At 33.0% G+C, this 22,138-nt stretch overlaps 8 protein-coding genes across 8 annotated transcripts, besides 2 other annotated features; 3 read left to right on the forward strand and 5 right to left on the reverse strand.

Annotated features, from left to right (window-relative positions):
• Nucleotides 1-7,111: part of a mobile genetic element that runs on past the window's edge.
• On the reverse strand, nucleotides 118-970 carry TVAGG3_0626090 (uncharacterized protein; the record flags this gene model as incomplete). Its single annotated transcript, XM_051240571.1, has 1 exon — nucleotides 118-970. A coding segment is annotated over one exon (853 nt), but the record flags the coding sequence as incomplete, so codon positions are not given.
• TVAGG3_0626100 (uncharacterized protein) lies at nucleotides 1,635-1,787 on the reverse strand (the record flags this gene model as incomplete). The annotated part of the gene is made up of 1 exon (XM_051240572.1): nucleotides 1,635-1,787. The coding sequence occupies one exon, from the start codon at nucleotides 1,785-1,787 to the stop codon at nucleotides 1,635-1,637; it is 153 nt and encodes a 50-aa protein (XP_051087159.1).
• TVAGG3_0626110 (uncharacterized protein) lies at nucleotides 1,896-2,208 on the reverse strand (the record flags this gene model as incomplete). Its single annotated transcript, XM_051240573.1, has 1 exon — nucleotides 1,896-2,208. A coding segment is annotated over one exon (313 nt), but the record flags the coding sequence as incomplete, so codon positions are not given.
• On the reverse strand, nucleotides 6,176-6,994 carry TVAGG3_0626120 (phage tail repeat-like family; the record flags this gene model as incomplete). The annotated part of the gene is made up of 1 exon (XM_051240574.1): nucleotides 6,176-6,994. One exon carries the CDS (start codon nucleotides 6,992-6,994, stop codon nucleotides 6,176-6,178), a length of 819 nt encoding a protein of 272 aa, XP_051087161.1.
• A 318-nt stretch (nucleotides 7,112-7,429) lies between the features above and the next one.
• Nucleotides 7,430-9,561, forward strand: TVAGG3_0626130 (uncharacterized protein; the record flags this gene model as incomplete). Its single annotated transcript, XM_001300272.1, has 1 exon — nucleotides 8,566-9,507. One exon carries the CDS (start codon nucleotides 8,566-8,568, stop codon nucleotides 9,505-9,507), a length of 942 nt encoding a protein of 313 aa, XP_001300273.1.
• Nucleotides 9,562-9,798: 237 nt separating this feature from the next.
• Nucleotides 9,799-10,267, reverse strand: TVAGG3_0626140 (Chain K Plectin/S10 Domain Containing Protein; the record flags this gene model as incomplete). Its single annotated transcript, XM_001300271.2, has 1 exon — nucleotides 9,842-10,267. The coding sequence occupies one exon, from the start codon at nucleotides 10,265-10,267 to the stop codon at nucleotides 9,842-9,844; it is 426 nt and encodes a 141-aa protein (XP_001300272.1).
• A 524-nt stretch (nucleotides 10,268-10,791) lies between these two features.
• Nucleotides 10,792-13,250, forward strand: TVAGG3_0626150 (VPS9 domain family; the record flags this gene model as incomplete). The annotated part of the gene is made up of 1 exon (XM_001300270.2): nucleotides 10,798-13,089. One exon carries the CDS (start codon nucleotides 10,798-10,800, stop codon nucleotides 13,087-13,089), a length of 2,292 nt encoding a protein of 763 aa, XP_001300271.1.
• A 2,287-nt stretch (nucleotides 13,251-15,537) lies between these two features.
• Nucleotides 15,538-16,159, forward strand: TVAGG3_0626160 (uncharacterized protein; the record flags this gene model as incomplete). Its single annotated transcript, XM_001300269.2, has 1 exon — nucleotides 16,031-16,159. A coding segment is annotated over one exon (129 nt), but the record flags the coding sequence as incomplete, so codon positions are not given.
• Nucleotides 16,160-16,586: 427 nt separating this feature from the next.
• Nucleotides 16,587-16,648: a mobile genetic element.
• The last annotated feature ends 5,490 nt before the right edge of the window (nucleotides 16,649-22,138 follow it).

The raw sequence follows: 22,138 nt of genomic DNA on the forward strand, positions 1-22,138 counted from the left end.
CAACATAGTCGTCATGTGAAGAACCTTTAGCTGTAGGTATGTTGACTCGGATATTGACATTTGCCAACGGTGCAATTTTTGCCAATTGACCTCTGAGAATGTACCTTGTCTTCACACATGACTCAAGGTACTTCATCTTCTCTTCTGTAACAAGACCAGAGTTCCTGAGACATGTAAGAATGCAAGGTTCATTGACAATTGTTTCAATTGAATTGTAAATTCCATACCTTGTCAAGTCAATGTCAGACTTATTTATGAACGGGAAGTATCCAGCATGTTGTCTGACTGCTTGAGGGTTAGGTTGGTACCATTCGAACTTGACACTTGCAATTCCTTCAATTGCATTCAAAATGTCTGAGTCGGAGTCAACCATTTGTTCTCTCTTTGTAGTCTTGAAAGCGTCAAGAAGTTTTGCAGCTGTTTGTTCATTGCCATTTGCATAGTAAATGTGACCATCCAAATCTGTTATGGTCAATCTGAGATTGTATCCTTTCTTATTTCCGTCTTGTATGGCAGCAAGTACACCCATGAAGCCTTCTTTGTTCTTTCCTTCGTCAAAGTTTACTGTAAAGGTTCGACCAGATGTAATTTGACTTCTAACTTCACGATACTTTTCATATGCATATCTTGTTCTTTCCATGGGAGCATGTGCGTCTTCACCTTTTCCTTTTTTCCTTCTCAAAGGATGCAATTGTTCGTCATGTTTCCAGTAGAATCTGGCAAAGCCGTCGTGTCCTTCAACTTGTGGCTCAGTAACATTGAAAGGCATGTTCATAAGACGTTCTTCTTCTAACCTCTCTAGTCTGTTTGGATAATTGGCACGTGCTGTTTCCAAATCCATTTCGTAGCGAAGACCAGACAATTTGTCATAGACTTTTATGGGTCTTCCCTTCCTATATTTAAAATTCTTCGAAACTCTCCAACCATATCTTTGCAACTCTGCTTTTATTCTAGCAGATTTTCTATCCATTCTATATGGGGGCATTTTTATAAAAATAAAAAAATATTTTTTTGAAAAATGTTTTTTCCTTTACTTAACATAACCACCAGCTACCATAAGTCTTTGACGCCAACCCATACCAGCTAATGAAGGTTGACTTGGTTTAGTTTGGAAACTAAACTTTGGTTTTGGTTTATCTTCAGTTTTTGGCTCCCCTTCTTCTATCGGTCTTTCGTCACTTTTCGGTTCACCTGACTTTACTTCACTTGCTGGAACAGTTGTGTTGTCAACATCTTCGTAAATATCATATGCCATTTGTTTTTGTTTTCCTTTCAACTTTTTGTGTTTGTTGTAAAGTTTAGAATATTTCGACTCTAAGTCAATGAGATGTTCTATAATGAACTGTTGGTCAGTGAAGTAAACTTTTCCATCTGTTGTCTCGAAAGCTCCTTCAGACTTCAATATTTTATTTGTGAGAGTCTGTTTCTTTTTTGAGATACTAGCCGTTCCATTTCTATGAAAAGTGACTTTATAGTTAGGGTTTGTATTTCCAGACCTGGCACTTTCTATTATTGAATTTTTCTCTTCATCTGTAAGTTCTTTGACAGGTTTTGACAATGGTTCTGAACTTTTTGTTTGTGGTGTCAAATCTACCGTTTCAACTTCTTCGGTCATTTCATCTCAGTAAAAAATTTTAGTTTGGTTTGTTTTCAACTGGTTGTTGTTGTTTTTTAAGTCGGTCTAAAACTTCCTGAGGTATAGGAAGAACTTGACAAACACGTTGTGTAACTGCTGGAAGTCGACAAATCCATCTTGAACCCATTTGTCTCAATGCTGTATTGTTCATTTCATCTCAGTAAAAAAATTTACATTCCCCAAGTTTGAGGCGGTTGCGGTTGGTTGTTGTTTACCCACTGTTGTGCATGGTTATATCCTCTGTTAAAGAATCTTTCACCTTGGTCCATGTAGTGTCCTGCTTGGTTATAGTAGTCATTTGCTTTGTTATAGTAGTTTCCTGCTTGTCTTCCTACATTGTCCATCCATCCTTGAACTTTTCCTCTTGTTTCAGGATTTGGAATAAGATTTGCTGCATCTCGTGCTACATCCCAACCTTTCTGTACAGTTTGTATAATAGGTTGTGCTTTCTCTTTAAGTATACCTAATGTACTCAAAATCTTCCTTCCAATTCCAAATGCACCTCTGGCTATTGTTCCCACTGCGGGCAAAAATCTGGATGCAACTCCTGCTAATGCGCCAAATAAACCCATTTCTTATGGGGTAAAAATGACGAATCCAAACAAGGACCCGTATGTTTCTAAAGCAACAAAGAAAGCACTCATGGTAAAAATCTTTAGTTCAACACCAAATGCTTGGTTTATGGATATCTTGGAAAACATTCCGAGAGTTAGAACAGATGGACCTCCATACTGGCTAATATTTGTCGGTCAAAACACAAGATACTGTGAAGCCATACCATTACAGTCCAAAAATATTTTAGATGTGAAAACTGCTTTGACAATATTCGTTGACAAATACCATCCAACAAAACTGACATCTGACTGTGAACGTTCTTTCAAATCAGACGATATTAAAAACTATCTGCGTTCAAAAAATGTAAACCAATATTTCATTGTCGACCAAAACCATTCTGCTCTTGGTGTCATTGACAGTTGTATAAAAATCTTAAGAGACTTAAACCAACCACAAGGTGGTGAGGTAGATGAAATGTCATATGACGACAAGTACAGACATTTCTCCATGGCAAAGATGAGACAAGTTTTAAATATTTACAATAACCGTAAACAAAAAGGTTTGGGAAACCACTCCCCCGAAGAAATGAAAAACAACCCTGACTTAGAGAAAGACTATATATTTAACAATTTAGTCAAAAGAGACAAACAAGAAAGAATGCCGGGCTTCAAACTTCAGAAAGGTGACAAAGTAAAAATAGAAATACCTAAACGCGACCCATATGAAAATACTATTGACTATGACAACAATGGGAACTCGACAGGTACTCACGTTCGTGTTCGTAAAAATAGAAGAAAGTATACAAGAGAATATTATGAAGTTTTAGGCAAACATGGCAAAATGTACAGACTGCAAGCAGAAGATAAAACGACTATTGTCAGACCTCGTTTCAAACTTGTCAAAGTTCAAGGTGGTATACTTTCAAAGACAGTTCCTAACAAATATAAGACAACTCCTGACGAATATGCTAAAGAAGTTGAAAATGACGACTAAGCATTTCTATACCATGCACAAACTGTCATGTAAGGTGGCATGTATTTTTTACCTAGTCCTGTAGATGTTGTTGTAAAAGTATGTTGGTGGTTTCCTCCTGGTTCAGTTTGTCGAAAAGTCTTTTTTGCTGAATGGTTATAATCTGGAGATAAAACGTCATAGCCAGCTTCATACTCTGAGTTGTATAATGGGTGGTCTCTTAATGAGTGGCTATGGTCGCCAGAAAAGTTTGTTGTACCAGAATGACTATGTGGTGGCAAGTTGTCGACAGATATCGTTTTACTTCCACCTGTTTTCTTTGGAGTGTGTGCACAATACAAAAAACTTTCGAGTATTTGAGTCCAAGTTCCAAAACCAAGTACTACTTCTGGTCTGGTAGAGTTCATTGACGTATAAATAGAACCAACTGGGTAAATGGTTTGAAGTATTTCTGTCTTTAATGTTTGAAGCTCTGTTTTGTCTGCTTTCTTGTCATATAAATCTTGAGCAGTGAATTTAACTTTATTTTCATCCTCCATGACATAAACATCTCTACATCTAATGTATCTCATCGTTGTTATGTTTTTATCCGATGTTAAACCTTCTGGAAAGTTAGGAGGTTTCCAATCTAATACATCCCCACCAGTTTCTTCAACCGTTCCTGCAATATTTTCTATAGCAACAGTTGTAAAACTTGTATGTGTATGGTTCTTGTCAGCTTTGTCATCTAACTTTTCTTGTAAGTTTGCAATATTTGCAATGGTATGTGTATGTCCAACGTCACTTTTCCTGTTTAAGGTTTCTTGTAAGTTTGCAATATTTGCAATGGTATGTGTATGGTTCTTGTCGGCTTTAAGGTCTAAACACCCTGAAACCCATCCTGTATTGGCTTTACCTTTTAAAATCTTCGATGTCCGTTCATGGTACCATTCAACCCTTTCTTTAATTTCATTGTCTTTTTCATCCACATATTCCTTATCTGCCTTCTTCACTAACGCACTAGCCACACATGCTAACTCATCGTCAACATATGTTTTATCTGCTTTCTTTTCAACATCCTCTTTCGTTGCATAAGCTTTGTTAGCTCTTTCTTCTTCTTTTGCTATTGCATCGTCTACATACTCTTTGTCAGCTTTGTTGTCAACATCTGCTTTCAAAAGAAGTTCATCTATAGGTTTCTCGTTTAAGGTTCCTTTTGTTGGATTTATACAAACAGTATGGTTCTTGTTGTCTTGAAATAGAAACTCGTCTGTCATTGGGTTTAATGTCAGTTTTAAGTTTCCTTCTTTCAATGACTCAGATATCTTAGAATAGTTTGAAAAGTTTGTTGTGTTCTTATTTAGAGCTTGTATAATGAGTTGTCGGTTGTGTTGTATTTCTCTTATGGAAGCAATATCTTTCGACATTTTTATTCTAGATAAAATATGCTTTCAATAGAAAAAGAAAATTCAAGAGTTGCTACAACTAAACCATTAGATGAACTTTTACTAATGTCGGTCAAAAGTTTGAGACAGAGACCGTAAAGCATGAAGGCTATCGTTTTGACTACCCGTTAAGATGGTTAAGAGACCCATCCGTCACAAAAGCTATTGGCTTTCGTAGAATGAAGTTCATTTCAGAAGCCATACATGGTTTCCCATTTACGGTCGCTTTTGAGTTCGATACTATAACAAAGGAAAAACGTACGTATGAGAAATTTGAACAGGGATTTACAAGTGAATTTGCTTGTAAACTTAGAAACAACTCTTCAAGCTTTTCAAGAAAAATAAACGATATTATCTCGAATATGCAAAACAGTACAACATTGACGAAGGAGAGTACATCTCGATATTATTTATGACAGGAAAAATGCAACTGTTAAAATCAATAGAATAGAAGACCTTGGAGAAGACGTTTATATTTCTACAAAATATAACAACTTGGCATGGTATAGGTTTCTGAGGATGTTAAATCAGCCTGCAGAATATCCAGTACACCCGGACTTTTATGAAGTCGAAACCCTAATGGAACATATGAAAATGTTTTCGACTCAGATGCTATTATCGTTCATGCTTCATTTTTGGGCCCAAAACTCTTTTTTATGCTTGGCAATGACTTTTACGAAAAACTACAAAGCTATATGAAACCGAGTGGAAGTATTTCAGACTTTCAAGTATGGTTTACAACAGATGAAGAAAGAGAATAGTTCCATTATACCATGCGTTTACTTAGAACTTAGTCTCATATACAACTACTATCGAACGGTAAAAATATAATTTTAATACGGTTGAGGTGTTGGATTTGGTTGCCAACTAGACTGTGGTGCAGGTTCAGGCTGTTGTATAACAGGAGCTGTTCTTCTGGTTCAGGGTCTTTAGGTATAATACCAACAAACTGACCTACTTCTTTTACCAATATTTTTGACTCCGTTCCAAATTCCTCTTCCTACGGTTTTTTTTTCCATTCCATATACTCTTCCAACATTTCGAAAGAAGTTTCCTATTTACTGAAGAAATTTTACTATATGTAAAAATCTAATGTCCGCCTAGTCTCTTACGTTTCCTGTTGAGTTCCATAGCATTCTTTAAGGAGCTCATACATTCTGTTTCTCCTCTGGTAGAAAACATATTCTGGGTCAACTCCTGTGTTCGCGTCATCTGCATAAAGTTGTTTATATCCCACTTCAGGTTGTATAAAACTCTTTCCATCTCATATTTGCATACCATGGTGGCAAACCTAACGCAGCGTCATTTGACATGGCAGTTTGCATTTGTACATCTGTTGGCACTTGACCATAGTTTGCCATTGCAGTTTTGTATTCTAACTTCATTTGGAATATTCTCTGGGTTTGGTTGTCCAGGTTGCTGTGCATTCGCTAAGTTCTGTGCGTCCATTTAATATTAGATAAAAATATCTCTTACGAGTACATATGCTGAACATTTGCAGGCATTGGTTCATCTTCATATTCTCTGTACTTTTCTGCCACGTCAAAGAAATAAATGACACAATGGAAAAAACCTAAAACAAGTAGTCCTATTTCAAACCACATTTACTTACTAATAAAATTTCTTTATTGTGACACTTTCTCCAGTTTATAGGACCTCTCTCATATTCTATCTTGTCATATATAAACTCATAGTCATGTATGTCCTCTAACCATCTCATAACGGTTTCCAAACCACTTTTATCGGATGTAAAGTAAAAGCATGGATGGTTATGTATAACGTCTAAAGTTTCTAAAGAGTCTCTCAAAGTCCAGTCTACTTGGTATTGAAAATCCCATGTGTTATAGAACGGCGGGTCCACTATAAAGAAAACATTTTCCTTGTCTTTATATTTTTCATACAACTCTGTCCAATGACATCTCACAAACTCTATACCCTCAATATATTTTTCTATGTCCTCTTTGAAAACATTTGTATAGTTAAGATATAAAACTTTTGACATAAGTGTTTCAATGTCATGAACTCTTATAGAACCACTATATAATAGTCTAGCAGATATACTATCCCAGTCTATATATTCTGCTTTTTTCAAAACCTCTCTCACAATATTTTTCTTATCTAATGGTATACGTTCCATCTTACCTATCTGAATCTTTTCTTTTAACTCTTTCAATATTTTGTTTGTGTCTGGAATATGTTTGAGACGGTCCATATAGTTGTCGAAGTCATTGCATATAATCTTTGAGTCAGGAAATACAGTATGGCACAAATGAGATATATAGAAACTTCCACCGAACAAATCTACAAATGTTAGACCATTCGGTAGTTTCTTAAGTTCTCTCAATATAATATCTTTACATTTACTCTTATTTCCAAAGAACGGTAACGGTGGTTTTGTAAAATTCATTTATATATAATAATAAAAATGTTTTTTTCCTGAAAAGTGACAGAAAAGTGACGGGGGGCTAGAGGGCACGAAGTGCCTGGAAGCCCCACTACCTTTTTTTTTTTTTTTTTTTTTTTTATGTAACTTATAAAAACATCCAAATTTTCTCTTTAAATTTGGATTTAATTTTAAGAGAATTTTTCAAAGGTTTACTTCATCACAATTTTTAAAAAGATTTTAAATAAGAAGTTCTTATAATAAACATAATGGTTAAGAAATAAATTTACCCTTGTCAGACGATTATTTTATTTTTTCAGATAAATAATCGTATTCCTGGACTAGGGACTTCCACAGTAACTATTTTTACAATATATACTTTCTATTTCTGCAAGAAAATTTACCCTTTTCTATCAAATTTTCTAAATAATATTGAATTTAATTTTTGGTTTAGGGTGTGTTCGACCTTGACATACTAAAGTTTTAGAATTATATATCTAGTGATGTTCACATTCTAATAGAAAATAAACTTTGTTGATAATGAGCAAAGTAATATGATTTCTTCTTCATGTTTTGATGACTAAGGTAGTGTTCAATCCTTCAAACATGATTGGTGAAGCAAATACTATACTAATTCACACATAGACATATCTGAAATGTGATGTTATCTCTTCACTTCTTTTCAAATGATTTCATTTTCGGGCCTTCAACTCTCAAGGCTCCGAAATGGAATATATGTGTTTATTTCACTGATAATATTATGGCTATTTTCGCAATATTTCATCAAAAAAACTCAAAATTTGAACTTAAATTTCGAACCAAATCCAAATAAATATATTTTCGACTTCAATACTTCAAACAAATGCTTTGAACACATAGATTTTACACATTCCGATACAAATTTCCCAAATTGCTTTTCGCATACGAATAAAGAAGATTATTTTCATTGCCATATTAAATATGACCTTATCAATAAATCAAAATGTTATACATTAGTATTAGGATCTGCTTTTGTATTAGGAAAAGCTCTAGTAAATGAATTACAAAAAAATAACGAATCTGTTATCGAAATAAAGCAGCCACAACATATTAACTTACTTAGTCTATGGTTTTATGAAGCTCTAGATAGGATTCCAATCAAAAATATCTACCTTATTCAAGATGCTTTTACAGAGAACGAATTAGAGTATATAATAGCAAATTTGAATGAATATTACTTCAAATATCAAATAAGGATCGTTACTAATTCCAAAACTATGATGAAAAAGACACAAATTTATCAGATTCTATTTGATAAAAATTTAATTGGTGCTTATTACTATTCAGACCAGATATCGCAAGAATATGATAATTTGTACAAGTATACAATCGGAATTAGCCAAACAATCCCAAATTTCACAAATATTTCGGATAATTTTGTTTCCTCGATTTCTTTGGCCAAAGACATGATCTTCATGATGAACGATAAAAATTCCTATAGATCGGAAATTTCTCAGCTAAAACCTTTTCCTTTTTTAAATTTTCAAATCATTTTGAATAATTCACAGAAAATTCAACAAAAAAACAGGCAAGAAGTAGAGGAATTATATAAATGGATGAAAGAGAACCACAAAATGAGTAAGAAACCATACGCAGAAATAGTTAATTTTGTAGATCAAGATAATTCGACACAAATCCAACAACTTGAAAAATTATACAACTATTATAGCTATATGATTGACAAACTAGTTGATTTACCACTCCAGTTTGTTCTTTTCTATTGCTCTTCAAGTAATGAACGTTTATTAAGTTCAAAGTCTCTTAATATAAGCCACAATATCAGAAATCGCCTTAAGATATATAGTATTGATAATGTATCAATGCGTCAGCTAAATTTATGGAAAGTTTTCAAAGATAATCAATATCTCGTGAATTTAGCAGCATGGATGACAGATTGTGAGTATATTTTTTACTCAAATCTAGATTTCTATCCGTCATTTTCATTCTTTTATGCAATTGAAAGAAAATTATTGACTCCTTTTTCTATCTTTTTATTCCCTTCAACCACTGTATCAGAAATTGATCAGAAACAACTGAAAGAGTCAAAACATATAGAATCATCCATTTCTTTTCAAAATTCAACTAAAATTTTCACAATTGAGAATATGGTGAGAACTGGACTTAATGGAATGTTCGGATCCTCCAAAATATTATTAAGAGCAATTGATGGCTTTAAAGACAAGTTTACTTTTGTTATGTCAATTTATTCTCTCAAAGTTCCACCAATTATTAAGACTTTTGTAGGATCCCAAACTTTGTCCACTACATATGATATTCCGTTACCATATAAGAGCATTGAAATGCAAGAAAACTTGTGCAAAGGAGCTCATTTTAAAAAGAATAATAAAACACCTCATTATTTATGGGGACGGTCATATGAGTTCATTGATTCTACTAGAAAATCGGAAAGATACGGCCACATTGCTTTCAATGTGATAGAAACTACTAATAACACAAACACCATTGAAATATATACGTATTTCACTGATGAGATATGAAATAACTATCTTTTAGATATATAATATGTTTGTATTTATATTAAATATTTGTTTGCAATGCATGATAACAATTATTTCTTTTTTTATGGCATTTTTCAGTTCAAAAGGTAACATTTTATATCGATGAACTCAAAATCCATAATCAATCATATAATTATCATATTAATTCTTCATATTGAAAAATATTAAATTTCATTTTTCATTAGATATGTAAAATTATATGACATGCATTATCGATTAATATATCTGAAGGTTAGTTATCAATTACATTTGTAATAATTTGTTTGATATAAGGGTAAGCATTATATAGATGTTTATTTAGGAATAAGCCAATTTACTCCTGCTGTGGTTGCTCAGCCTGCTCACGGCGTGGGCCGCGGAAGCCACCGCGCTGTGGGCGATCGCCACGTGGGCCATTGCCGAAGCGGCGTGGGCCACGGCCTTGTGGGCGGTCACGGCGTGTTTCGAGGACCTTAGCCTCGGCTTCGCGGAGTGTAGCTGGGGCGGCGTTGGCTGGAAGGCCGAAATAGTTGCGGAGGTACTCAATGCCCTTGTCTGTAAGTGTGTAGTAAGCATGAGACCAGGCGTATGTCTTTATGCAGAAGCCCTTTGTAACGAAGGCGCGGCCGATCTGATATGGGTAGATGTTGAGGCAGTCGAGTTCCTCGTGTGTGCCGGACTGGATATCGGAAACGCAAAGGACACCGTTTTCGAAGAGGTAGCGAAGAATTCTCCTGCGGATCGCAGTTGGCATATACATGTTGCGAAAGGAAGACCATAGCCGCCCGATGGATTCAAATCCTTCGTTATCTTCGAAGAATAGAGAAATATTTTAGACATACTGTATATAATTTAATTATCACTTAATTAGACCATGAATCAGTTTACAACAAAATGAAAAAATATCAGTTGATTTCTAAATAAGTCGATATGATAGATGGAAGGCCAATAACTAATAAATTCATAATTTCATCTTGAATAAACCTTATCACTTTTCTTCCCTATCAATTTCAAAAATTGATTTTTATATATAGTATAATATCAATGAAATACCATTAAATAAGTTTTACACAATATATTAGTACTACCATATCTTTATATAGATTACTCTTTTAGGAAATATCCAAATTGAAGATTAAATATATAATAAATTCATTCCAGATCAGAACCTTGCCTCTTTTGCCCACTAGAAACTTATTTATCTATAAAGATGGCCTACAATAATGTAGTCTAAGCGATATCAAAATTGAAAAGAATTTTTTTTGTCACTTTCATTTCAATTTTTTTACAATGAGCTTTTTTTGGACAAAATCAGCGCGAAGCCTGAACAATATTCATCAAGAAGTTAAAGAAACATGCACATGGCGAGAGTTTCAAAAAGCAAATCTCAAAAAACAACAATTTATTACTTTAGAAAAGATTATCAAATTACAAGAGAATATGTGCTTAAATTATATTCAAAAATGCCAAGAAGCAGCAGATTTAGATACGTCACTAAAGCAATTTTATTATACTAACAAAGATCTTAGTATTCGAACCGATTTTGCATCCTTAGGAATCGACAAACAAGTTCTCGATGAATTCATTATGCATCTATCAAAAAATTTAAGTACATTTGCGTCGACAGTTCAATACGACAAATTTGTTTCAGGATTGGCTCTAAAATTCATTCCTTTTGACTTCAATCCATTGCATTATGCATTATTTTCTGCTCTTCCATCATTATTCGGATACTGCTGGTCTTCTGAATTGGCAGAATCATACATTGACTTTTTATTTAATTCTGCCTTTACGAATCGCACGTTTTCATTGCTCCATCTTACTTTATCACTTTCAAATTTCATAAGAGTATCCATCGGACCAGTATTTTTCAAGAAAACAATGGGAAATGAACTTTTGGATTTAATATTGCCATTAAAAGTTACAGATCAAGACATACAAAATGCTGCGCTGACTATAACTAACAACATGTTACAAAATATTACGTTAATTCCTCGTCACGTTCGTAGAATAATCAGAAGATTTTTTAACATTGATGAAAACAAACTTATGACAGCAGAAAGTTTCGTTTGTGAATGTTTGGTTAACGCTGCAATCAAAAATCCAAAAGAATACGGAATTGTTGATTTTTCTATTTATTTAAGTCAGAATATCTTCACTAGGCTTAATAATTTATGTCACACATTCCAATTTGCTGCTTCTGGTGATTCTATTTCTGATTTACATAGTGCTTTTGTTGATTTTGTTTCCGAATGTGAGAATGTTGATGAAATTCCAGACTTACCGTTAGTCTCGCACATCCTACCATTGCTTAAGATGTCAGATTTCCCCATGGTTCAATCACTTACCGATGCAGTTACCCTTGCATACTTAGTTTTGAACAGCGACTGCCATCCAAAGCTGAAACAGCTCGCTGAAATAATATTTGAGAACAAGAAGTACCCGTTCTGCTTTTTCCAAGTTGTTTTGAAGGACTTATCTCAATTTCAGATCACAACAAGCGACGCAAACAACATGGATACAGATAATTCCAGCCAAACTACAAAGACTATCTTTAATTTCTTTGAGCAAGCCCCTGTTTGCGAAACTGCTCCGAATAATTTTATCGAATTTCTCAATTTCCATCGAAGAAAAGCAGATCTTGAGCATAAAGAAGACCACCAGATTATTCTACAGCGAATATTATCCCTTCTTCCTAAACAAGGAAGCAGAGAATGGGCAGATATAATTCCTTCTCTCGAAGATGAGCTCGAAAGACAGAAACTATATGCTACATTGGAAGAAGAATCACTCTCTAAGTTATCTTTACTAGGAACAAGCATTGATTCAATGATAAAAAGACTGAAATCGATTTCTTCCAATCCACACAATGCGTTTTACTACAATTTGTTTGAAGAATTTTTGGATGCGAACCAAGATATCAAAGGAAACTTCGAAAGTAGATCAATCGAATACTTTCAATCACTTTCGAAATTTTATTCAGTTTTCGAATCGTACTGTAGCAGGATTAGAGCGGTTATAGCAGATGATGAAGCATATACCAATGTTCTTATCTGTTTTCATACGTATATTATGACTTATCTCCCAATTGACATGTACATTGCATTTAATCCACAGTTTAAGAAGAATGATGACTTCTTATCACATCCACCAGAGAAAATGGTGCAAGAATTGTGCATTGCTCCTTCAGCTGAAAAAGTCAGAAAATTATTTGATAATACAGAGATATTTAGCTTGGCAATTGCCGAAATTTCAGAAGCAAGGATCATTCCTATCCCAGTTATAGCTCTTGGGCATTTAAATGAAGCAATTTATATTTTGAATACGCTTTTCTTCATGGAATACGGCTCAGGAGCTCAGGCAGATGAACTTACACCAATTATAGTCTATCTGATCCTCAAGTGCAGAATTCCAAACATGTATTCGTTTGTTATGTACTTGAAAGACTTTTTACTCAACCTTTGCACGAAACAGTTCATGATAATCAAAGAGAGCAACATTGTTGGACTTACTCATATTATTAACCATGTTACTTCAATATTTGAAGCAATTCCGGATATACAAGAGAAAAAGATTAAATAAAATTGTTTGTATTGAATAAATTACAGTCTTATTGCAAATGATTAACTATAGTTACTACATTTATAATACGCATATAGAAAGGATTAATTTCAACATTAGAAATCCCGCCATTGGACATAACTTATAGTTCTAAATGCATTTATGCAGCATAAAATACAATAATATCGAACATCTTAGGCAGACTAGAAGTGCCGCCACGCCCAAACTTTGATATCATTGTCTCAGACTTTACTATGAAAATCTAGTCCTATAGGTGACAGTAAAAGTCTACCCAATGATCGCCTTGTTTGCTTCACCCCAAAATAATATTTGCGATTTCACCGACAAAAGATAAAATACCAAATATGACGAATGAAGAAGTACTACTAGCATAACCTAATTATTGATAACAGTTTGAATTTCCTATTTATTCAAAATTGGTAAAATTACGATATCAAATAAGATCGATTAAGTGATATAGTATACTTGAATTATGATAACTATGTTTCATATCCATAGTAGATTACCATCACTGACTATTTTTTGATAGGATCAAAATTTTCAAATAATGAAAAATGAATATTTATATTCTAACTTATATAGCATGCTGATTTGCTTTTTATGCCATCAAAAGATTCATATCTATTATAGCCTACTCATTTAATAAAAATAATTTTTGAAATTTTAAGTTTCTATAATTTACTGCTTCAATATAGCTCAGTAATGAGCACTATTGATACAGCTATTAAGCTTTTCATATTATGCAATTGTTAATGAATAACAAATAATGAATATAGCATGAATTAAGCTTAATAAAGATCATATAATGTGAATTACGATATTAGTATCTATATTACGATGGCCAATGTGAAAGATAACAGTATTTTTTAAAATATCTTTGAAAACTCCGTAAAACTCTCGTATTATGGTATTTATTGAATGTACGAAGTTAATGTCTAATTGACAATACTATAGTCATATTGATTAGATAAAAATATAGGAAATCTTTTGCAATGAGCATTTTTGTAGTAAAATATATTGCTTTTACAAAATAATATTCATGGATTCTTACTTACAAACTCAAATAAAGGATGATTATATAGAAAAATAAAAATTTGTTAGTAATCAAACAAAATATTAATAGTAGTGCTTCAAAGAAATTCAATGAAATCTAACGTGTCCATATTGAATTATTTCGGCCTCTCTTTATGAAATTCGTTTATAACATATTATCAGGATGCTAAAAAAGTGCGTGTGTCAAATATTTAAGGTTCTTTTTTGAGAACAACCGCTAAATAACTATGATATATAACAAAACTATTTCCCATATCTTTTGAGCAAAAAACTAAAAATTGAGAGTGGTAGCACTTCTGACAGACTCTCAAAATTTTCAATGTTATTTTAAATTGAATTAGACTATTGTTGAGACTCCGATGCTTATAAAAGAATGCATATGTTATTAATAACAAAATTTGTATAAATGTCATTCCAAAAAAAATTTAAATGCCTTTTTTTTGTAGAGATGCGAGTTTCCGAATTTTTTTAGCCCTGGGATGTCATAACCGCTGCGGTTTTGTAAAATTTGGGATAAATTTTGACAATCCATTTTTTGTGGGATGTACGTTTATATCAATTTGCTCGGCGTTTGCCGAGCTATTGTACAATCCTACTCGAATTCATTACGCAGCCCTGGTCACTCAAAGGCCAGGGCATACAATTACAAAATAGTAGAGTGAGACTCTTCTAATTTCTTCCAATCACAAGAAAGATCTTAGAAGAGCCTCACTCTACTCGAACACATTACGCAGCCCTGGTCACTCAAAGGCCAGGGCATACAATTACAAAATAGTAGAGTGAGACTCTTCTAATTTCTTCCAATCACAAGGAAGATCTTAGAAGAGCCTCACTCTACTCGAACACATTACGCAGCTCCTGCTCAACAATGAGCAGGTCTTACCACTTTGAGAGGCTTTCGTTCGAGTTCTGATGCAGATCCCAACGCGAGCGAGAGTCTCTCAAGCAAGCTTCTAATTCGTAGCTAGAGTTTCACTCTTATGAACTGGCAGCCAATTTGAGAGACTTTCGCTCGAGATCTAATGAAAAATCAGAACTCGGCCAAAAATTGCCCAAACAGGCTTGTAATTCGTAGCTATAGTATTGATCGTATGGATGTGTTGCCAATATGAGAGACTTTCGCTCGATGTCTGATATTGCATCAGACATCGAGCGAAAGTCACTCAAAACAGCTTAGACATGTCTATTTTGACGGCATTAAATGATTTCATAGGAAATGTCTCAGTTGTTAATTAAGTTCACGTGAGCTTTTATGAATGAAAATAAGTAAAAAAAAAGAATTTTCTCAAAAAAAATTGTGTACGCATTGAAATTTTTATCTATAAATTTAGATATGTCATCAATAATATAATTTTAAATTCGTGGAGTACACTTGGGATAATTGAATATGGGCTACCCCATCCCAACCTCTCAAACTTCCTCTGAATTTGGACAAGGTATCCCAATCCCAAAGACCTATCTGAATAAAATGAAATAAGTATATTATATATATTATTTATTTGCTAATAATGAGCATAAATCGCTAAAATTATGAAGAAATTAAAAATTAAAAATTAAAATTAGAAAAAAATGTTGATTTAATGAGAGAATATTGTATAAAAATAGAATTATTAGCTAAAATATGTATTAATTTTATGATATTTCAATCACATTAACGAAAATCGCCCATTTTTAATTCAAATGGGCGGGAAAAAAATAAAATTCCAAAAAAAAAATTGAATTGGGGAAACGATAGGGGACGGGATATGAGAAACCCCATATGTTTGGGAATTTTTCGCATCACTATTTTTTGGGATATCTCTCTCGGCCAATCGTCTTCGTTCTTCCATTAACGTTTCATAAGGGAGTTCTTATTGTTGCATTTATGCTTTCTATTACCGGAAAATTTATGTTAAGCACTTTCATTCCAATATTTCATGCTTCTATACTGAAAAATAACTTCATTAAAATTCCAACAGACGGAACTATAAGAGACCATTTTGGTTATCCAGGAAGGTTCAATGTCATGAACTCTTATAGAACCACTATATAATAGTCTAGCAGATATACTATCCAGTCTATATATTCTGCTTTTCAAAACCTCTCTCACAATATTTTTCTTATCTAATGGGATTACGTTCCATCTTACCTATATGAATCTTTTCTTTTAACTCTTCAATATTTTGTTTGTGTCTGGAATATGTTTGAGACGGTTCCATATAGTTGTCGAAGTCATTGCATATAATCTTTGAGTCGGAAATACAGTATGGCACAAATGAGATATATAGAAACTTCCACCGAACAAATCTACAAATGTTAGACCATTCGGTAGTTTCTTAAGTTCTCTCAATATAATATCTTTACATTTACTCTTATTTCCAAAGAACGGTAACGGTGGTTTTGTAAAATTCATTTATATATAATAATAAAAATGTTTTTTCCTGAAAAGTGACAGAAAGTGACGGGGGGCAGAGGGCACGAAGTGCCTGGAAGCCCCACTACCTTTTTTTTTTTTTTTTTTTTTTTTATGTAACTATAAAACATCCAAATTTTCTCTTTAAATTTGGATTTAATTTTAAGAGAATTTTTCAAAGGTTTACTTCATCACAATTTTTAAAAAGATTTTAAATAAGAAGTTCTTATAATAAACTAAATGGTTAAGAAATAAATTTACCCTTGTCAGACGATTATTTTATTTTTTCAGATAAATAATCGTATTCCGGACTAGGGACTTCCACAGTAACTATTTTTACAAATATACTTTTCTATTCTGCAAGAAAATTTACCCTTTTCTATCAAATTTTCTAAATAATATTGAATTTAATTTTTGGTTTAGGGTGTGTTCGACCTTGACATACTAAAGTTTTAGAATTATATATCTAGTGATTCACATTCTAATAGAAAATAAACTTTGTTGATAATGAGCAAAGTAATAGATTTCTTCTTCAGTTTTTGATGACTAAGGTAGTGTTCAATCCTTCAAACATGATTGGTGAAGCAAATACTATACTAATTCACACATAGACATATCTGAAATGTGATTATCTCTTCACTTCTTTTCAAATGATTTCATTTCGGGCTTCAACTCTCAAGGCTCCGAAATGGAATATATGTGTTTATTTCACTGATAATATTATGGCATTTTTCGCAATATTTCATCAAAAAAACTCAAAATTTGAACTTAAATTTCGAACCAAATCCAAATAAATATATTTTCGACTTCAATACTTCAAACAAATGCTTTGAACACATAGATTTTACACATTCCGATACAAATTTCCCAAATGCTTTTCGCATACGAATAAAGAAGATTATTTTCATTGCCATATTAAATATGACCTTACAATAAATCAAAATGTTATACATTAGTATTAGGATCTGCTTTTGTATTAGGAAAAGCTCTAGTAAATGAATTACAAAAAAATAACGAATCTGTTATCAAATAAAGCAGCCACAACATATTAACTTACTTAGTCTATGGTTTTATGAAGCTCTAGATAGGATTCCAATCAAAAATATCTACCTTATTCAAGATGCTTTTACAGAGAACGAATTAGAGTATATAATAGCAATTTGAATGAATATTACTTCAAATATCAAATAAGGATCGTTACTAATTCCAAAACATGATGAAAAAGACACAAATTTATCAGATTCTATTTGATAAAAATTTAATTGGTGCTATTACTATTCAGACCAGATATCGCAAGAATATGATAATTTGTACAAGTATACAATCGGAATTAGCCAAACAATCCCAAATTTCACAAATATTTCGGATAATTTTGTTTCCTCGATTTCTTTGGCCAAAGACATGATCTTCATGATGAACGATAAAAATTCCTATAGATCGGAAATTTCTCAGCTAAAACCTTTTCCTTTTTTAAATTTTCAAATCATTTTGAATAATTCACAGAAAATTCAACAAAAAAACAGGCAAGAAGTAGAGGAATTATATAAATGGATGAAAGAGAACCACAAAATGAGTAAGAAACCATACGCAGAAATAGTTAATTTTGTAGATCAAGATAATTCGACACAAATCCAACAACTTGAAAAATTATACAACTATTATAGCTATATGATTGACAAACTAGTTGATTTACCACTCCAGTTTGTTCTTTTCTATTGCTCTTCAAGTAATGAACGTTTATAAGTTCAAAGTTCTTTATATAAGCCACAATATCAGAAATCGCTTAAGATATATAGTATTGATAATGTATCAATGCGTCAGCTAAATTTATGGAAAGTTTTCAAAGAAATCAATATCTCGTGAATTTAGCAGCATGGATGACAGATTGTGAGTATATTTTTTACTCAAATCTAGATTTCTATCCGTCATTTTCATTCTTTTATGCAATTGAAAGAAAATTATTGACTCCTTTTTCTATCTTTTTATTCCCTTCAACCACTGTATCAGAAATTGATCAGAAACAACTGAAAGAGTCAAAACATATAGAATCATCCATTTCTTTTCAAAATTCAACTAAAATTTTCACAATTGAGAATATGGTGAGAACTGGACTTAATGGAATGTTCGGATCCTCCAAAATATTATTAAGAGCAATTGATGGCTTTAAAGACAAGTTTACTTTTGTTATGTCAATTTATTCTCTCAAAGTTCCACCAATTATTAAGACTTTTGTAGGATCCCAAACTTTGTCCACTACATATGATATTCCGTACCATATAAGAGCATTGAAATGCAAGAAAACTTGTGCAAAGGAGCTCATTTTAAAAAGAATAATAAAACACCTCATTATTTATGGGGACGGTCATATGAGTTCATTGATTCTACTAGAAAATCGGAAAGATACGGCCACATTGCTTTCAATGTGATAGAAACTACTAATAACACAAACACCATTAAATATATACGTATTTCACTGATGAGATATGAAATAACTATCTTTTAGATAATAAATATGTTTGTATTTATATTAAATATTTGTTTGCAATGCATGATAACAATTATTTCTTTTTTTATGGCATTTTTCAGTTCAAAAGTAACATTTTATATCGATGAACTCAAAATCCATAATCAATCATATAATTATCATATTAATTCTTCATATTGAAAAATAATTAAATTTCATTTTTCATTAGATATGTAAAATTATATGACATGCATTATCGATTAATATATCTGAAGGTTAGTTATCAATTACATTGTAATAATTTGTTTGATATAAGGGTAAGCATTATATATATGTTTTATTAGGAATAAGCCAATTTACTCCTGCTGTGGTTGCTCAGCCTGCTCACGGCGTGGGCCGCGGAAGCCACCGCGCTGTGGGCGATCGCCACGTGGGCCATTGCCGAAGCGGCGTGGGGCCACGGCCTTGTGGGCGGTCACGGCGTGTTTCGAGGACCTTAGCCTCGGCTTCGCGGAGTGTAGCTGGCGGCGTTGGCTGGAAGGCCGAAATAGTTGCGGAGGACTCAATGCCCTTGTCTGTAAGTGTGTAGTAAGCATGAGACCAGGCGTATGTCTTTATGCAGAAGCCCTTTGTAACGAAGGCGCGGCCGATCTGTATGGGTAGATGTTGAGGCAGTCGAGTTCCTCGTGTGTGCCGGACTGGATATCGGAAACGCAAAGGACACCGTTTTCGAAGAGGTAGCGAAGAATTCTCCTGCGGATCGCAGTTGGCATATACATGTTGCGAAAGGAAGACCATAGCCGCCCGATGGATTCAAATCCTTCGTTATCTTCGAAGAATAGAGAAATATTTTAGACATACTGTATATAATTTAATTATCACTAATTAGACCTGAATCAGTTTACAACAAAATGAAAAAAATATCAGTTGATTTCTAAATAAGTCGATATATAGATGGAAGGCCAATAACTAATAAATTCATAATTTCATCTTGAATAAACCTTATCACTTTTCCCCTACAATTTCAAAAATTGATTTTATATATTAGTATAATATCAATGAAATACCATTAAATAAGTTTTACACAATATATTAGTACTACCATATCTTTATATAGATTACTCTTTTAGGAAATATCCAAATTGAAGATTAAATATATAATAAATTCATTCCAGATCAGAACCTTGCCTCTTTTGCCCACTAGAAACTTATTTATCTATAAAGATGGCCTACAATAATGTAGTCTAAGCGATATCAAAATTGAAAGAATTTTTTTTGTCACTTTCATTTCAATTTTTTTACAATGAGCTTTTTTTGGACAAAATCAGCGCGAAGCCTGAACAATATTCATCAAGAAGTTAAAGAAACATGCACATGGCGAGAGTTCAAAAAGCAAATCTCAAAAAACAACAATTTATTACTTTAGAAAAGATTATCAAATTACAAGAGAATATGTGCTTAAATTATATTCAAAAATGCCAAGAGCAGCAGATTTAGATACGTCACTAAAGCAATTTTATTATACTAACAAAGATCTTAGTATTCGAACCGATTTTGCATCCTTAGGAATCGACAAACAAGTTCTCGATGAATTCATTATGCATCTATCAAAAAATTTAAGTACATTTGCGTCGACAGTTCAATACGACAAATTTGTTTCAGGATTGGCTCTAAAATTCATTCCTTTGACTTCAATCCATTGCATTATGCATTATTTTCTGCTCTTCCATCATATTCGGATACTGCTGGTCTTCTGAATTGGCAGAATCATACATTGACTTTTTATTTAATTCTGCCTTTACGAATCGCACGTTTTCATTGCTCCATCTTACTTTATCACTTTCAAATTTCATAAGAGTATCCATCGGACCAGTATTTTTCAAGAAAACAATGGGAAATGAACTTTTGGATTTAATATTGCCATTAAAAGTTACAGATCAAGACATATAAAAATGCTGCGCTGACTATAACTAAAAACAGTTACAAAATATTACGTTAATTCCTCGTCACGTTCGTAGAATAATCAGAAGATTTTTTAACATTGATGAAAACAAACTTATGACAGCAGAAAGTTTCGTTTGTGAATGTTTGGTTAACGCTGCAATCAAAAATCCAAAAGAATACGGAATTTTTGATTTCTATTTATTTAAGTCAGAATACTTCACTAGGCTTAATAATTTATGTCACACATTCCAATTTGCTGCTTCTGGTGATTCTATTTCTGATTTACATAGTGCTTTTGTTGATTTTGTTTCCGAATGTGAGAATGTTGATGAAATTCCAGACTTACCGTTAGTCTCGCACATCCTACCATTGCTTAAGATGTCAGATTTCCCCATGGTTCAATCACTTACCGATGCAGTTACCCTTGCATACTTAGTTTTGAACAGCGACTGCCATCCAAAGCTGAAACAGCTCGCTGAAATAATATTTGAGAACAAGAAGTACCCGTTCTGCTTTTTCCAAGTTGTTTTGAAGGACTTATCTCATTTCAGATCACAACAAGGCGACGCAAACAACATGGATCAGATAATTCCAGCCAAACTACAAAGACTATCTTTAATTTCTTTGAGCAAGCCCCTGTTTGCGAAACGCTCCGAATAATTTTATCGAATTTCTCAATTTCCATCGAAGAAAAGCAGATCTTGAGCATAAAGAAGACCACCAGATTATTCTACAGCGATATTTATCCCTTCTTCCTAAACAAGGAAGCAGAGAATGGGCAGATATAATTCCTTCTCTCGAAGATGAGCTCGAAAGACAGAAACTATATGCTACATTGAAGAAGAATCACTCTCTAAGTTATCTTACTAGGAACAAGCATTGATTCAATGATAAAAAGACTGAAATCGATTTCTTCCAATCCACACAATGCGTTTTACTACAATTTGTTTGAAGAATTTTGGATGCGAACCAAGATATCAAAGGAAACTTCGAAAGTAGATCAATCGAATACTTTCAATCACTTTCGAAATTTTATTCAGTTTTCGAATCGTACTGTAGCAGGATTAGAGCGGTTATAGCAGATGATGAAGCATATACCAATGTTCTTATCTGTTTTCATACGTATATTATGACTTATCTCCCAATTGACATGTACATTGCATTTAATCCACAGTTTAAGAAGAATGATGACTTCT

Source organism: Trichomonas vaginalis, chromosome III, assembly GCF_026262505.1.
Source record: "Trichomonas vaginalis G3 chromosome III, whole genome shotgun sequence".
Lineage (NCBI taxonomy): Eukaryota > Parabasalia > Trichomonadida > Trichomonadidae > Trichomonas > Trichomonas vaginalis.